The 18921-nt window shown below is 42.5% G+C and overlaps 1 protein-coding gene across 2 annotated transcripts in view; it reads right to left on the bottom strand.

The window, feature by feature from the left end:
* Nucleotides 1–18921, bottom strand: part of SV2C (synaptic vesicle glycoprotein 2C) — a 132766-nt gene that overhangs the window by 63782 nt on the left and 50063 nt on the right. Inside the window, exon 3 of one of the 2 annotated variants that reach the window (XM_036409771.2) lies at nucleotides 6595–6775. The exons of the other annotated variant lie outside the window; for it this stretch is intronic. Coding sequence (XP_036265664.1) covers nucleotides 6595–6775 — 181 coding nt within the window. The remainder of the gene's footprint in view (nucleotides 1–6594; nucleotides 6776–18921) is intronic. 2 annotated transcript variants of the gene reach the window in all.

The following is an 18921-nucleotide window of genomic DNA, read 5'->3' as shown; positions in this document are numbered from 1 at the left end:
TTAATGAAATATTTTGTGTTCTTTTATATGTGCTAAGTTTAAAATTTAGTGCTATGTATTTTGCACTTACAGCATATCAGATTGGTCACATTTCAATGCTTGGCTGGTACATGTGACCTGACAGACAACGCAGGTCTAAGAAAACTCTGACCCACTGTTTACAGTTTGGGCTTATGATTATTTTTGGATCAAAGCTACTTTAGTCTGTTGCCTCTTCTTCCATATCGGGGGAGTTCTTTCCATTTTGGTTTTCTAAATCAGAAATCTTCCTGAATGTTTATTTAGTGCCTATATATGTTGAGCATTGTGTCCTATGAAATCGGAGACATTGCTCATTGAATCTGAGATAGCACAGTCTCGTGGTTATGAACATGGGCTCTGGAGCCAGACTCACTGGCTACGATGACACCACTTACCGTGTGACTTTGGACAGCTATTTAATCTCTCTGTGTCTCAATTTTCTTATCTATAAAGTCGATAGAATAAATAGTATCTTCCCCCTAGGGTCACCGTTAGGTTTAAATGAGGCAATATTTATAAAGTGCTTAACACAGCATTTCTCACACGGTAAGCATTATGTAAAAGTTTTGAACAATTTTTAATGGGTTTGTATTTTTTCAATATGATAAGAAAGTAAAACATATCTTAAAAGAAAGACTACTTTTGAAGGGAAATATTATAGCTTAGAATTAAGACTAAGATGCAGAAGACCTGGGTTGGGGTCTACTGAACATTTGAAGTCAATCTATCTGTGCCTCAATTTTCTAATTAAAAAAAAGGTATGCTCTGTTTGGTTTGGCTCAGTGGATAGAGCGTTGACTTGGGGACTGAAGGGTCCCAGGTTCCATTCCGATCAAGGGCACGTTCCTGGGTTGCAGGCTTGGTCTCCAGGAGGGGGTGTGCAGGAGATAGCAGATCAATGATTCTCATCATTGATGTTTCAATCTCTCTCTCCCTAGTCCTTCTTTGAAATCAATAAAAAAATATATTTAAAAAATGGATACTAATTTTGCATTCCTAATTATTTAAAAGTGTTGTGCACATAAATGAGACGTTAGATATTGAACACTTTGAAGAATTCCAGTTAATGGTAATAATTTCTACAAAACAAAGGCATTCTGGTTATTATAACAATATAGTAGCTAGCTAGTGGGTGGACATTGCCGATAGCTATGAAGTACGCATTTATGAGGCTCCTTACGCAGAGGGAGAAATGACTATCCATTCACTTATGATAGACAGACACAATAGAATTGCTTCTTACTTCCTGTTGTTTTTATATTTTGATCCTGACCTTCATGCTCAGCAGCGCCAGGCCCTCAGTGAGCAGCTCCCAACCTGGACATTGCCAGCATCTGAAGCATTATCATTCCCATAATTAACAGTGACTGGAAGCAAATAATTTAATCCTGGGCAAATGAAAATGAATCAATGGTGTCAATTCCATTTTCCATCATTCCAATTTTCTGTAACAAAAGAGGAGAAGGAGGTGTCTGTTCCCTGGAGTGAGATTCACTTAGGAAAGTGAGAGTCAGCTGAGTAATTGGTGATGCTTTATTCCTCATTCCCGCAAAAGCACTGTTGTCCCTGGCAGGAGATTTATTCTTGGCACTGAATAAATATTGAAAGTCACACAGAATATGGCAGCTGGACATATTTATGTTACTAAGAAAATATATTCATGACTTGGTGTGGTGAATTAAGCAGAAAGCACAGTTAGAGGCAATGGGCCCATAAGCCCAGATATCATCAGGCTAAAACATGAGCTCCTTCCAAGCTCCTTTATATGCAGAAACAGGACTATAACCTAGTGCTGCAAAGGATGTTTCAACAATAAAATAATATAGAGCAACCTACGGTGTTTTCAATAGAATCAACACAAAGGCACCTTAACCTTGGATTTTAGGATGCACAGTTTACTTGTCCACAGAGTAGCTAGCTCCAAAGAACGTAACTGCAACTTAAGTCCTAGCTGGGGGATTCCTGGTCCCATGACTGGATGGTTTAGACTGTGACCCAGAAATTCTTCTCCTGCTCTGAGATTCCCAGTGTATGGAACCAGTAAACAGGTGCTGTACCGATGTGAAGATTCTGTCAGTTGTGATAGAATGGGACCTGGGAAATAACCACGGGATGGATTCAAGGACCCATTAACCCACTTTGAGATGAACCTGAGCTAAAACTCCATTGATTATCTGTCTTCCATAAGTCCTTACCCTGACATTTAAAAAAATGTATGTATTTTTATTATTTCAGAGAGGAAGGGAGAGGGAAAGAGGGATAGAAACATCAGTGATGAGAAAGAATAATTGATTGGCTGTATACTCCACATGGGACTGAACCTGGAACCTGGGCATATGCCCTGACTGGGAATTGAGCTGTGACCTCCTGGTTCATAGGTCAATGCTCAACCACTGAGCAACACTGGCCAGGCCAAAGTAACAGTTTGGATCTCCTGGAGTACGTAAGTGTCAGTTCAGAGCCAGTGCCCAGTAATAAGTCCTGAAAAGTTTGATTATTTTCTTTTCCCTCATGCACAATTACCCTGGTAAAAGGCTGTAGGTATCCTGAGGAAGGCTGAAAGATTAAGAGTATAAATTTTCAGTAATATACCAGGATCCTTCATTCAAGGGGTTCTTCATCTATAAACTGGCTCAAGTCTTGTAACTGAAATCTGTTTTTATCATACAAATTAAACTTTTGTTCACTTGACTAGAATTCTTGTGCTTATACAGATGAAGTAAGAATTACTATTTCACTTCTAGGTGCACCCTCCACATAGGTCTGTGCAGTCCGCTGCTTTGACTCCATCCTTAGAGTAACCACGCCCACGTTAGGCAACTAAGCAATAAAGAGCAGACACATTTGTCTTGTCAGTCCTGACCCTCTTGGAATTCACATGCTGGGGAAGAGGAAAATAAACACATAAAAAGCAAATATTTTAAGGCACCAATAAGTGCTACCAAGAAGACAAAAGAGAATTCCCAGGGTCTTTCTTGGGGCCTGGGCTCACTTAAATCCATGAAAGACCCAGCATGGTTTCAGGGGTAGAGCAGGTGCTAAAGTGTTTTTTGAGGTGAACTGAGTGGAATTGGAGAAAAAAAGAGACTTGGCTGAGACTACCCAGCAATTCAGAGACAAGGGTGTCCAGATGAACTCTAGAGCCAGTGAGAAAAATCTGGGTGTCCATTGACAGATGAATTGATAAAGAAGATATTGTGTGTGTGTGTGTGTGTGTGTGTGTGTGTGTGTGTATACATACACAGTAGAATATTATACAGCATTAAAAAAACTTGCCATTTGTGACAACATGGATGATCTAGAGGTTATTATGCTAAGTGAAATAAGTAAGGCAGAGAAAGACAAATACTATATGGTTTCACTTATATGTGGAATCTAAAAATAAAACAAAACAAGTGAACAAACAAAACAAAAACAGACTCATAGAAATAGAGACTAAAGAGATGACTACCAGAAGGGAGAAGTTGGGGGAATGGGTGAAAAGGGAAAGGTAAATACAGTCAATAATATTATGATAAATATGTGTGGTAACAGATGATTACTAGTAACTCAAGTCACTCAGTTATTAGAATTGGTGTGGTGATCACGAAGTAAGGTATAACAATGTTGAGTCACTATACTGTACACCTGAAATACAGGTGGGGCAAAAGTAGGTTTACAGTTGAGAGTACACAAAATATGAAGTTTATTCTTGCATTTTTATTAACTATTACAATATATTATTTTCCATACAAACAACTGTAAACTTACTTTTGCCCCATGTACTTAACCAATATAATATTGTATGCCAACTATACACAAATAAAAAAACTTGTGAAAAAGTCCTCTGTCATCAACTTTTCATGTTTTACATGTAGGTAACATGACCCATAAACTCAGCTAAGAAAGATCATTACCTTTCTTGATTTTCTTTACCTTAATTTCTCAGGTCCCCTTAGTTGCTGGAACTCACAAAACTGTGGGAGTTTTGTCACGTGGGCCCAGGTGAGTAAGCTCGCATGACTCATCTCAGCCTTGCCCCCAGCCCAGGGGATCCCCACCTATTCTGGGGAGCAGGAAGGTGCCATTTTACTTGGTTTCTCCCAAGTCTTTTCCTATGGTTCCTCCTTTCTGGTTCCCTCATGGGCAAGACTTGAAATTTCAAAGCCAGAAAGAGGCCTCTTTTTTTTTTACTCTCCCTCTGCTGTCATTCGGAGGCAATGAGCACAGGCAGCTTAGCTGGAGGAATGGGATGAAGAACAAAGAGAGAACAGTAACTGCCAAACCATAGAGGACTGTTCCTAAACATTATCCCACACTTCCTCCTCTTCCATGTACTTTTAACACTATCTCCCTTGATCCTCCTACTAGCTTTTCAAAAGACGAATCACACTGGAGAACCTGAGTGACTTTCCCGCAGTAAAGGGCAGGTGGATGGACCTGGGCCTCTGGACTTCTAGTCCTGTGCCAACTTCGTGGAGGTATGCTGCACTTGCCTCTGGCATCACCATTTAGAAAGCTTGCTGAGTTAGCAATACACTGTCTGTGCCTTACCAGCTGAATTACGTTGTTTAGAGGTCATCCTGCTGCTGAAGGATGATTTATCTGCAGCAGAGAAGATGATGTCATGAATATACCCAAGTAGTCTCTGCTCTGTACTGCCCTTGGATCAGCTTCTGGACAGTCCATTCACTTTGAGTATTTTGCAGCCACCATAATGGCCTTCTTCCCTGCAGCCAACTGAGCTGATCATATCACAGCAGATTGGCAATTACTATTGCCATAGTAATTTGGGCACAGTCAGGTACTTTTGAGTCTGTGGACATGGTTGGAATTTCCTGGATAAGACTGCAAATGGAAAGGACTGGAAAATTAAGAACTCAGGCTATCAGCCTTCTCCAGATAGCTCATGGTATTACGTAGGTAATAGAAAGCAGAGGGAAACCTTGGCCTTTTCCTGTGACAAGAATGTCTTAGCCCAAGGATTTTGAGAAGGTCCTTTAAAAGTTAGCTGCAAATAACACCTGTTCTTCCTTGGGTATCTCATGCTACTCAGCATTAGGAATGCTGCAGCCCTTGGATCCATGAGCCAACACACGTCAGTGGTGTATGCAAGCCAGCCTCACACAGAGCTTTGAACATCAAAGGCTGAGGAAAAGCTCTTTTCCTCCACCATTTCAAAGCAAATTATTGATTCTAATCATTTATTTTCCAAGGAGAAAATATTTTTATACTTTCCCAAACTTTCCAACCCTTTAGGTTTACTCGATTGGTGTACTGAAATGTATTGACTCTGATGAAATTTCCTGAAATTAGTGCAATTGATTCTTATATTTGGAAAGTGCCCATTGTGTGCAGAGTATAGTATGTGAGGGGCTGTAAAGAGATTAAAAAAAAAGAAGTTTAGAAAAATTTGTGTATAATACACCAATCTCAGTATGTCTACAAATCTTGTAGGATAAGTCATATAAAAATTTAAAAATTATTTTAAATGAGCTATAAAAGTGACCCATTAGTCTGTACGGGGAACTCTTTGTGCTCTTGAAGTAACCCATTTACGCACTTTCTCTCTGATGCTTTATATTCCTACTAATTTTAGCTGATTTAAAAATACTACTCTATGTAATTAATGAAAATGCATGTTGTAGTTCTCTGACCTTCTCTTCTGGAAAAACTGTGCTTTGCTCTCTGGGTACATTTATCATCAACAACCACAACTGATATGCTTCTCAAATTCATAATTTAGCACTGTCTCCTTCCCTTTCTCCATTTATTTATTTTATTTGATTCCTATAGATTCATCTTATGCTATGTATTTTAGAAAGAATGTCTCTAATGAAAATAAAGTGCTCAAGCACCAGTCAGAAATTTTTATTTTTCTACCCCCCCCCCCCCCCCCTTATCCAAGCAGAGTTCCTTGGACTCTCCTTATTGAGCTTCTGGGTTCCTAAGCTTGGAATGACTTAGTAGTAGTAAGTGCATCAGGCTCTTTAACGAAAATGACTACACCATTGGCTATACTATGCCATTGCACTTGGCTAGCAGCACAACTTTCATTAGTTCAACACAAAGTCAAGAACTTAAAAAAAAAGCAAACACATGCAACCTATTCCATCTCAGGAAGCAGGCTTCCTACCTAGTTAAATATGCTGTTATCATAGATCAATAAAACAATATTTACTGGAAACACTCTCACCCTGGATTTAAGGGAGTGCCTTAATGGTTCAAATGTTTAATTATCCATAATATATGGCCAGAGCTATTTCTTGCTTGAATTAAATTTTCAGAAAAAAAAATACATTTATGAATGTGCTCTGCCATGGAAACAGCTTTCCATTTACCCATTTCCTAGAAGCAAAATACTAACAGAATCAGCCATGAGAAAACAGACATGTGTTCCCTTCTCTTCTGGATGTAAATGCTGGTAATTGTATTTCTAAGAACCAGCATTATGGCCCATAAGGCTGACATGAAGATAGGGAAGGAGATGTGTTAAGGGATAATTTCTTGGTAACGAGGTCCTCTAGAGTAGAGAACACGTTTAATTATGGAGAATAAACACTTCACTATAAAATATGAAGGAGAAAATCTTACCCAAATCCGGAAAGTAAGCGACAGAAGAGAAAGAAGCCATAGCCTTGGACAAACGAGGAAAGGAAGGCAAAGGTTCCGTTGACGGACATGCAAATCAGAAGAGACTGCTTCCTTCCCACTTTGTCTGCCAGTCCTCCCCAGAAGAATGCCCCCACCATCATCCCGAGGTAGACTATGCTGCCTGCAACACACAGAAAACAAAGAAACACGTCAGTGCTTGAGAGTAAATGGCACATGTAACAGCAAATGAACAAGGAGCAAAATACATTCCAGCATTTTCCATGGCAAAAGTTTCCTTTAAAAATACAATCTTTAGAACTCACAAACCAGCCTTCAGGTTGGAAAGTAAGCTCTGTGGGCTACCTTTGGCTGCCATGAGCAATGGCAAGGGCAAAAAGAGAACAGTCACATTCTCACTAGTCTCATGGGGATGGTACAGAGCAGGCAGGCCTGAGTCTCCACACAGAACAAGTCTAGAATCCGACTCACAGTTACATCACCTTTGGTCTGGATGCCTGACTTACCTCCGTGACAAGGCCACGATGAGGGACTGAGTCAGGGGCTCCCATCAGAGTGGATTCCCAGCACATGACCTGGGCCAAGGTCACACCCTTAGGAACCCTTTAGAAGATTCCATGGGTGCTTTCTCCCTGGTCCCCTCTGAAAGCCCTGGCTCTTCCTTGGGAAGAAAAAAAAAGCTGAGGAAGGTGAGTTCAGATAGTACAAGGTTTAATCTGAAATTGTCTCACACTCCGTGCATAAGAGAAAACTTCTTCTTGGAATGTAAGGAGAAGGGAAATCGCTGTTAACACTTTGGAAATTGTGCTACTCATCACAGTTGGCTTCGCTTCCATGAAGACAGCAAATAAAAAATCAAGAGCTAGATAGGTGTCCCTTTTGCGTTAGGGTGAGTATACACTTGAATTTTCTAATTCACTTGCTTCTTCTAAAGACCAGGCCCTGTAAACCCTGACCAGATTCTTTCTCAGGATTAAATGACGTTAGGTGTGGCACATGTTACTTCAGGGAGGTTTCCAAAAGGGTGTGCAGTGTCCAGGGGAAATGGCATAGTTAACCATGAAAGTTCGTTATATCTGAACGCGGTGTTTAAAAAGCTGCGAACACACCTTTCATTTATTTCTGCCTTTTCCCTTGCTTCATCAAAGCACCATTTGAACAGCCCCTTACAAAGGCACATTCAAGATACTCAGCAGCATCTAAGTAGTGAGCTTAAACACACACACAAGCAAACCATTGGCTGATGTATTACTTTGGATTCATTGGGGAAATAGCCTACTTAGACATTCGTCCTGAATTCAGTTGCTTACCACACTGTTAATGCATCAAGGTAAGACCCAGAAAGAGAGCACCTGACAGCCTGGTGACCCTCATATCAACGACATGTGGATGCTGCTTTGCAGATGGCCAAGTACAGACAGCTACAGTGGACGGCCAGTGCTGGAGCAACTGAGGAAACAAAACTGCTTTCATTTAGATGAGGATGGCTGGTCAGCCTCGTCTGGTGGGACGGCATATTGGTCTCTGAGCTATGGGGCTGACCATACACAGATCACCCTTTTCAATAAAGAGACTACACATACCATGGGCCCCAATGCATGTCCAGGAGACAATGCAAAGGAAATGTATCAGCACAAAGTAAAGGAATTCCAAGAGCAGACAGATCCACCAGGGAAATGCATATGCAATAGATCTTGTTTATAAGAGGATCAAGTTTGCTCTTCTGTTTATTCTCAGAAGAATAATCAGTAGCTAAGCTTGTTCATAATAACGTCTGTGTCTTTAAAAATGCCTACGAATCGGAATGTGAGCTCCCACAGGTCAGGAATGGCTGCGATCTGAGCACTTGGGAGTCTTTCTTGAGCTCCAGCCCCAGGAACAAGAACATGAACAACCATCACTAGCACTTGCTGAACCGTCACCAGTTCTAAGTGCTTATGTGAAGGAACTCCTTTACTCTCATGATGACACTTGGAGGTTAATACTGTGGAAGCCCACTTCACTGGGGAGGAGCCTGGGGTACAGAGAAGTTAATGATCTGACCACAGGAAAGTGAGTGGTGCCTACATTCCCGTCCGTAGGCAGGCAGTTCACTGTACAGCGTAATCCTGATTCCTCCAACATCCTGGCTGGCCTCCTGTGAAAACATCCCAGTTTGTTCAGGCCCCTGTGTGGTGGGTGGTACCACCTAGACTTGAAAGCAGTACCTAACATGAGTGAAGTGCCTTCTTCCTGGGCTTCACCTGGAGAGTTAGCTAAGTAAGGGGTAACAGAAAATGATTGACAGAAGCTAGGGGGAAATGCTGCTTCATTCTACCCTCACCCAGGACAAGGGGTGCACTACACCTTCTAAGACACTTCAAAGGGGCACATTCCCAACCCTGGTGGGAGTCAGGGGTCAATGCTGAAAACAGCTCAGTGGTGCCAGAGGAAAAATGAAAATCCAATCTGTTGGTAAAAAAGTATTGGCTTCTATGCGTTGGTCCAAGGAGGGCAACTCCCCTGCTTTTCGGGTCTGGGAGGGAAGATACTCCTGCCGGACTGGCCTCCACATCCTGTCATCCCCCTCATTCCAGGAAGTCGCTTCGCCTCGTATTCACTAAGCCAGAGCATGACTTTATGAAGCGATGATTCCAATATGTTAAGGCTCATAATGAGGTGCTAGCTCTCCCCCACCCAGTGGTAGTGTGAGGATACAGCCCATCCCAGGAGCTTCTGAAAGCTCAGAGGTAGTCAAGGCTGAGCTCACCTCGGACTTCTGTGATGGGGACTTTGTAGGGGCAGAAAACCCTCGTTTCTCATTAGCACTTGGTACTTAAGCCATTTAAAATTAAACTTTAAAATGTATTAGGGGTTTTAATATATAAAAGAGTAGAATTAATATGGCCCATCCTTCAATTCCCCCAGATACTTCTATTAACATATATTTAAACAAACAAATATGCCTATGTGGCCAAAACTTCAAACCTTATAGAAATATATAAAATGAACTCTTCCAGAAGTTTTATACATATAAGTATAAAAAAATGGATATCCTGTAAGAACTGCCTGTTAATACCATTTTTTTTTCCTGTATAGTGTTGTTCCCCCCACCGCCCTACTTGTGTTCAGGATTTCTCAACTAAGCAAACCAGAAATAAATCTCTGCCAGAATTTTAATAACTACTTCAAAATACACAACATATATTGCAGAAATGCAATCACTACCAGCTATTAGGAGAAAACCAAACAGTTCTGCTTGCATCTCATATTATTACTATGCCTAAAATAAATACACTCCATCTCCTTAAATGACAGGATATTAAATTCAACTTTAAAGAATGTGTTAAGCACCCACTCTACATGACATTTCCTGAAGTGGGAGAATGTAAGGATTATAAGTCATGCTCCCTGACCTTAGAGAAGGCAAAACATAGCAAATATTCATCACACACCTACTCAGGAGAGGAGTTAGTGTCACACCCATCATTTCACACAACCCTCCGACAACCCCATCTGATCATGGCCACTACAGAGAGGGGCATCCGGGCCAGAACTTTCAATGGCCTCCTGAGGACAGATGACCAAGACAGAACAGTGCTGAAGAGTTTACTCAGGCACCTGGGCTCCAAGTCTCTACACCATCAAGATGGCTCGGTGGTTTGGCTCAGTGGATAGAGCGTCGGCCTGGAGACTCAATGGTCTCAGGTTCGATTCTGGTCAAGGGCATGTACCTTGGTTGTGGGCACATATCCAATAGGGAGTATGCTGATGTTTCTCTCTCATTGATGTTTCTAACTCCCTATCACTCTCCCTTCCTCTCTGTAAAAAATCAATAAAGTATATATTTTTAAAAATGGCATAAAGGGCTTCTAAGTCAGTGAAGGAGACAATAGGCACATAGTTGAATGAGCCCAACCGTGAGATGTGTGGTTTGATTGGGGCATATCTGGGACCCGAGGGACAGGAGGTGGCTACTGATTTTGACTGTGGTTTCTGGGAAAGTTTCACTGAGCAGGAAACATCTGAGAGAATCCTGAAGGATAAGAAAGATTTTGAGATGGAATTAAATTCTTCCACCAGCGAGAGGTTTAGGGGGTATCTTCACATCTACTCTGGTTAAAAAAGGGTTTCACGTCTACTCTGGTTAAAAAAGGGTTTCAGATTCTAAGGCAATAACCTTGTGTGCCTATGTTGGGTTACTACCCGGTAATGCAATGTTACATTGGCATGCCATGGAGAGAATTAAGCCTACATAGTAGCTTATTTAAAACAAATGAAACCATTAGGAGGTTATTTGTTGGTCCTATGATCTAATTAAGGCCAGACATTTTCAATGTTAGCAAAGGCACCATGTGACTAAAACTGGAAACCCTGGGACCATCCGCACAAAAACTGTGTGTACTTCCTGCCTTGCTTTCCCATGTCCACGTTGCTTTCACCGTGCTGAATGGGGAGTCCCTGAAACTCAGAGCAGACACCTGCTCTCGACATGGAACCGCCTTGTCAGTTCTCTCCTCATGCTCCTGCTGCTGGTGGTCAGAATTAGAGGGCATTTTAGTTCAAAGTTCCTTATTTTACAGGCAGGAAACTGAGGCCATGAGAAGTCAGTATTTAAAATGAGGTCAGACTTTAAGCCCTGGGCCAACAGCCGGAGCTCCATGGGGGAACTCGCTCGGAAAGCAGCCTGCAGGGCTCCACTGGGACCTACAGGCACAGACTGTGCATTAGAACAAGATCCTCTCACGATCCGGGTGCACCCTTGCCGGGCTCTTTTAGACTATTGCGCTTTCTAGTGAAACACCAATTCTTTTTTCTTTTTATTTACTTAAAAGTTTGTGTTCATCTAATACATGTTTGAGAGGAGAAGATGCAGGCCATGGAATATTGGGATTCCAAAGACACAGAACAAGCCAGATCTCCCCACACAAGCTGGAGGTTTCTAAAGGACAAGCAGGAACTTCGGGCCCTCCTAGGGCCTGTCTTCCTCAGGACCAGAGGCAGACCTCCGTGGTGAGAGGGCTTTCAGGAGGCTGAACCTGACCTGAGAAACAAGCAGGACCTGAGGCTCCCGCTGCTCCCTCCGCCATAGCTGGGCTTCCGGCCATTCCTGGCCAGCTCAGCTCTCCGTCTTTCTGAAGACAAAGGAGGCCTCCAGCATGATTTTCCATTAAGGCATTTTCTAGCATGGGGGGCTGATTTCATTTTATTTAATCTAGCCTCATTTCCCCTGACAAATATCACATTTCCATATCTGTCTCCTTGCTAAAGCTGCTTTTGATTCTTTCTGACAATCCCTCAGGGGCCACATCTTTCCTTGCAACATCGTTTTTAAACCACCTTTCAACTAAACAGAACAATTTTAAGTAATGGTCTACAGTGTTTTCTTCATAGTAATTTTAAGCCAATACATTTTTTAAAAGTGTCTCAAGTATTTCAGTTACCTATGGCTAATGCATTACTCTATAATTCATGCATCATTTATTTACAAAGTGATTTTCGATGAAAAAATATTCTGTGGTGGTATTGTGAATTCAATGATAATCTTTATTGTGATGATCACACAAACCTTTTATAAGAGAATTCTTAGGTTAAAAAAATTTTTTAAAGAAATATTTTTATTGATTTCAGAGAGGAAGGGAGAGGGAGAGAGAGAGAGATTGAAACATCAATGATGAGAGAAAATCATTCACTGGCTGCCTCCTGCACACCCCTTACTGGGGATAGAGCCTGCAACCCCACCATGTGCCCTTGACCAGAATCGAACCTGGGACCCTCCAGTGCCCAGGCGACGCTCTATCCACTGAGCCAAACCAGCCAGGGCTGAAGATTCCTACTCAAAGGAAAGTCTTTGCTTCTGCATCCAAAGATGCTCATATGAATGTATCCTTCAATATTTAAGTACATTTGTATATCTTGCATATTTTCTTCCTTTCACCGATTTTCCCATTAACTGACCAATTACCAGTCCAGACTTAATTAGATGGGTTTCTAGATAATGGGGTTGGTCAGTCCTGCAAAGCTGGCCAAGGCTTTCTCTTCTGTCCAGGGGGACAGAGTGTAGGTTGAGGTGGGAAGAACCTCTCTCCCTTGCTGGTCTCTTATGGATCCTCCTCACCTACCTATCCACCCACTAATGTGGATGGTTTCACAGCTGCTGCCCTCTGGTCTCTGCTCCTGGGCCCTCAGAATGGTTGGCTATGAGCATGGCCATCCCTTGGCAAGGCCCCACTGCAGTCTGTCCATCCCCTACTGTTACAGAAAACCGGAGAAAAACCAAGCAATACTCAGAGAGACGGAGTTACATTTATTATGTGTGGGTCCAGAGGAAAATGTTTCTCAAATTCTGGGCCCCAACATGGAGGAATTTTCCCTACTTCTATGTTTCTACCTTCTTTGTCTCCCAAATATGGGATGTTTCTGGCCCCCTTTGCAAGTTCTTAAAGAGCCCCTGTGTGCTGGGGCCTTGAGACCTCAACCAAAGGCCTGGCCTGGTGCCACACTGATAATTTCATTCGGTGAAGGTATAATGGCCCCTCTGAAATGGGAGTAGTCTTATTTTCCTTATTATTTAAGCAAGCAAGCATTTACAGAAGCCAAATAGCAGGGTTAAAATTTCAAACAAAAGTTTTTTATAAGATGGATGCTTCACTGCTACCCCTGCACCCACTCAATGCAGAGAAGGATGCACTGTCTTCCTCTTTATCTACAACTTGCTATTTCTCATCATTACTGGCTTCAAATTCTGTGCTTGAATTTTTAGAAATGATAACATGAAATCTCAAGTTCAGTACTTACTCTATTGAATTTTTCCACTGAGTGTGTTAAGAAGTGGACCCATTACTGAAGCATAGGGATTGGATAGGAAAAGGAGGTAAACTGTTTTGTTGTTGTTGCTTTTGTGTTTTAACCGAATGCAATATCCTTCATCCTCATTCCACTAATGTTGGCCACTCTGAACTTCGGGGTCAACAAATAGTTAAGAGCCCAGGCTCTTGAAACACATGGCTTAGATATGAATTCTTACTTTATCACTTACTAGCTGCTTGATCCTGATTAAATTACTTTACTTCTTTGTACCTCCGTTTTCTCTGTATAATAACACCTACTGCACAGGATATTTGAGGGGTTAAATGGCATAAAACATTGAGTGCTATGTGAAACATATTAAAGAAACTAATATTAAAAAGGAGAAAAGGGGTGATAAAAAGAGACAACAGGAAGAAAGGAGTGGGCTCTGGAATAATGCAGAAAGTGAAATTACTCCCTCAGCTTAGCTTCTGAAAAGAAACCATCTGAAACAGCCCTGGCACAGTAAACCAATTTTTCAAATCTCAAACACTTGATTATCTTTGACACTTGAAATTACTTATTTGATTTTATTTTAAATATATTTTTGTTGATTTCAGAGAGGAAAGGAGAGGGAGAGAGATATATATAGAAACATTAATGATGAGAGGGAATCACTGATCAGCTGTCTCCTGCATGCCCCCTATTAGGGATGGAGCCTTCAACCCTGGCCTGTGCTCTGACTAGAATCCAACTGTGACCTCCTGGTTCATAGATGGATGTCAACCACCGAGCCACATCAGCCAGGCTTGCAACTATTTAAATAAACTATTTAGGCTTCTCCAAAAACTAAGGCCTTAACTTTTTCCAATTATTATTTTTAATAGTCAAAGTTAAGGGCCATTATGTGTTCTAATACACTTATGGACTTTCCAAAAAAAAATAAAAAATAAAAGAAAGAAATAATATCAAAGGCATATGTACGAAGGAAGGGGAAAAAAGCCCTTTCTAATTTGCAATGGAGAACATTTGCAATAAAAGTCAGCTCACCTTTGCTGGAAAGAACTGTAAATATCAGATGCAGTTCACAGCACCTCTCTGACTGTTACCTTTGGAAAGTCTGACATTTAAGTTATTTGGTCCAGGCTGCCTGAGGAAGCTGCGTATATAGGCAGGTAACGTCATAGCGAGTGATATTACTACTGTGACCTAAGTCCCCCGGGTGCTACACAGCCTGTGACGGTCCAGGGACACCTTCCCTGAGTCCCGTGAGCCATCTGCAGAAAAGGGGAATCCTAATAAGAAAGTGCAATGTATTCACTAATGTTTCCTCAAATGGCTAGCAAACCGCGTGTCCACTGGATAGGGAAGGAGATATTAAGGAATGTTTTGTGTGTATGGCTCTGCAGAACCAAGGGCAATTACAGCTCACTTGGTGTTCAAAGCAATAAAGAAAGAAAGTCTTAGGAGTCAAGAGCATTAGAGCAAGTCACTTGGTGGTGAGCCTGGGTATCACATACCAGTTCCTGCGCTGCAGCAGGAAGGCAGCCGCAGACCACGCAGGCTGGCCGCACAGCTGTGCTCCAGGAAAGCACTCACACAGCGGGCAGGGCTGCCTGGGCTGCAGGCTGGATCTGCAAACCCTGCGTGAGCAAAGTGTGCCTGTAGCAGCGCTGGGGTAGGGGAGTGAGGAAGAACAGGAGAGCGGGCGTGTCTGAGACAGTAAACCGTTAGCTCTGAGGCTACTGTGCCCAAGAGAAGAAACGTGCTCGGGAGGGGGCAGGCCAGCAGAGCAGTTCAGAGCCGTGCAAAATATGGGATTTCTCTGCAAGGAAGAAGGGAAGGAGACAGAGACCCAGGGATCAGCCCTTGAGGAACAGCCACATGGAGGAAGAGAAGAAGTCAGAGAAGAAGTGTGGAAGGAGATGAGAAGAAGGCCTGGCTAGAGGGGGAACTGGAAAGGCTGCCAGCCAGGCCCAGATGCGAAAACTGAGGAAAGGCCTTTGGCTTGTCTTGGAAGGGGTCACCAGTGGCGGCTGAAGGGGCAATCTCAGTGCAGTAGCCTTGGCAAGCAGAGAGAGGACTAAAGCAGAGTGTCCGTGAGGAAATGGAGGCAGGGCGTGTAGCCAAGTACAACTGCCATTCACAGGCGCAAAGGGGCACGAGGTTTCAGGTGGGAAAAGACACCGGAACAAACACGGTGAGCAGAGAACACAGAGGAAAACATCAGCTATTGATGTGATGTTTGTTCAGCTATTGGCTGCCCTGAAACCAGCACCACAGGTCCAAGAGAGCACAGCAAAGGCTGCTACGACCGAAGGAGCGAGCTATTTCGGAAGCCCAGTGTCACCATGGGTCTTGCTTCCAGAAAAGAATGAAAAGCAGGCTTAGGAGAAATGTGCTAATCTCCTTAAGCTTAAGTGCACCTGTAAGTAATGCAAGGTGTGTGTGTGTTTTCAGAGAACTTCCTTTTCTATCAGCACAGTGAGCAAATAAAGCACACAAATCTAAATGCAAGTGGCATATGAGAGGAACAGAGTAAGAAAGTAATCTTTGGACAATGTCCACATTCTATCTGTTGATATTCTATGCAGCAGAGCCTCTGGAGAGGAGGACTCCCACAGCTTCCCTCGGGCCATTCCCAGACCGGAGGATGTGACGGTATGGCAGGCAAACAGGTCTGCAGGGGGACGCAAAGATCACAGCGTGCTTGGTCAGTACTGACTGGGAGGGGATGACACACGTCCTCCAAGGCCCCTTTCTTGGAAAGCTAATGTGTATGTTTTTTTGTTGTTGCTGCTGAATTTCCAAGTGTAGGTGGCCAATACCACAATAAGAAACAGATTCGATTATAACAGGTACTGTAAACGTCTCCAGGGAAGACTGGCCATCCATTTCTGCGGCTCCAACAGACCCTGTGTCTCCCTGAGTAGGCAGATACTTAAGCTGCCAGCCCAGAGCCTGAGTGAGTACAGATGGAGCTCAGCCTCGGGCTAAGGGACGTTGGTCCTAAGGCCCCCGCTGCCCGGGAAGCTGGGGTGAATTCAGGGCAGCACTTCCTGACCCGAGATGTAGGTTGTCATTAGTGATGAAGCATCACACAAGGGCTCCTCAGTCCTAAACGGTCAGAGGACACGTCGGTGTTTCAGCGGTTGTGCCATATTCAGGGGTTGGCCCACGGTACTGAAACTGTTATTTAGTGGCTGATTACTTCTATTATGATTATAATTGATTTGTGTCTAGCATGAGCAGTTAGCCATCTGCTTCTCACATTAGGAAGGCAAAGGAATCGCATTGAGAATAAGAAACAAGTAGGAATTTCAATCAATTATTATATTACAGCTCAAAAACAAAACCAAGAATGTTGAGTCCATTCTGCTTTCTCCTCCAAACAAAGGATGATAAAATTCAACCCACCCAAAAATCTCTGGATGTTCCTTAAACATACTATAGCCATTCTTATCTTTGAACCCTTATCCAGGTAACCTTTCCAGAAGCATTTTTCTCTAACCTTTCATCCACTTGAATTTCACTTTCACATTCTTTGTGACATCACCCTAGACTGCTCTAGCTTTCACGAGTACCTTCTACATATTCTCACCCACATTCTGACTTGTATTATTTGTCAGTCTTATATCTACAACCTATTGGTACTTTGACCCCTATAGGAACTAAGTTTTATGACATCTTACTAGGAAATTTCATGAGACTACATTATTCTATATAATAGAATAATAAGCTATATTATAGGCATATCCTATCTTATAAAGAGGGGATATGCTAATTGACCCACATACCATTACAAAGTTGGCGGTAACCCAATAAGGAGGGAATATGCTAATTGACTGCCATGCCCTCAAAGATGTTGGTGCCCAGTCTCTCAGCCCCTCTGGGGTGCCTGCTTCCTGAGTCTCCCAGTCCCCTCAGCGCCCCCAGCCGGCCCAAGGTGCAGGCAAGCCTCAGATGGTGGCTGCCCAGCCGCCCAGACTGGCCTGAGGCTCAGGTAACCAGGACCAGCTGAGGCTTGTGCTGACAGCTGTGGCAGCAGTAGAGGTGTGATGGGGACGTCACCTTCCCTTGATTGTCAGGTTGCCTCCTGCCCCTGAGGACTCCAGACTGTGAGAGGGGACAGGCTGGGCTGAGGGACCCACCCTTCCAGTGCATGAATTTTCATGCACTGGGCCTCTAGTTTTAAATAATCAGTAAAACCTAGCTAATTTAATTTGAATTAACATAATAGGTTTAACTCAAACCTTAGTCCCTCTCACATATAACTATGCAACTAATAGAAATCTGAAAATTTTACCACAAAATCTTGAATGTCCCCCAAAAGTCCGATAAGTGGCATACTTTAGACCTTTGGGCTAGAAAAATGATTCCCAAATGTACATCTTCAGAATAGGCTCCATAAGAAAGCTTCCACGAGAGTATAGTGAAACACACACACACACACGGAAAATAATATGCCTTTTTCATAAAAATAAGGTTATTCAACTTGAAAGAAGGTCCTTTATTCTAAGGATATGTCCTTCCTATTTCTTGATGTGAACATGCCTTTTGCTTTATGAAATGATGGTGATATAAAGAATAGTGTGGGTCATTGACATTATTTTTAAATGAAGCTCCTTAGTAAAATAAAAAGTTGGCTTCCCTCTGTGAATCCTCCTAATTTTTTTTAATTGGTCTTGAAAATCTAGAAGACTGAGAGCCACTAGTATAAAACACTAATATTTTGGAAATACTGCATTCTGGAAAAAAGGCTAAGGAAAGAAGTTTCCTAAACCATGGCTCATAAAATGAGTAAGGAATGAGAGACGTATCCTGTGTGCATGAATGATGATTGTTCTACATGACACTCCCCCCCCCCACATCCAGATGTGGGTCTATGTTTCCTCTCCTTTCTGGGTAACTGCTTGATGAGTAGATTGTGACAGAAGAGATGCTAGGTGACTTCCAAGACTGGGCCATAAAAGGCCATGCAGCTTCATCTTTCCCAATAGAACACTTGTTCTTCCTTAAGTCACCACCTAAGAATTCTGACTACCCTGCAAATGCCATGTTGGCGGGGTCACAGGTAGGCTCCATCCTCAATACTCCCAGCCAAGCCCAGCCTTTCCGCAATCCCTGCCGAAGTGTCACACTCCTACCTTCCAGAGCAGCCTATCTATCAGCTAGACACCACTGAGTGACCTCCGATGGCACCATAAAGGAGGCTCACCCAGCCAAACCCTGTCCAGATATTATGAAATGGGTATTGTTTAAAATCGCCAAGTGGTTTGTTACACAATGAGACATATCTGGAAAAGCATATTCTTTAAGACATTTTTAAAAACATTTCATTCATTGGGGTACCCAGACTATAAGAAACACAGTATTAAGAATCACATAGATTTCTTCACTTTCAGTTTTAAGAAAGATCAACATGGTTTAATTGTTAATATTTCTTTTCCTACTGAATATCATTTCAAAAAAAGAACATAACAAACAAATCTTCTAAGCCTCCCTCCCCCTTAATTCCAGTCATAAACTAAACAGTGAGTG

Source organism: Pipistrellus kuhlii, unplaced genomic scaffold, assembly GCF_014108245.1.
Source record: "Pipistrellus kuhlii isolate mPipKuh1 unplaced genomic scaffold, mPipKuh1.p scaffold_m20_p_4, whole genome shotgun sequence".
Lineage (NCBI taxonomy): Eukaryota > Metazoa > Chordata > Mammalia > Chiroptera > Vespertilionidae > Pipistrellus > Pipistrellus kuhlii.
This window is presented reverse-complemented; position numbering and strand designations above follow the sequence as displayed.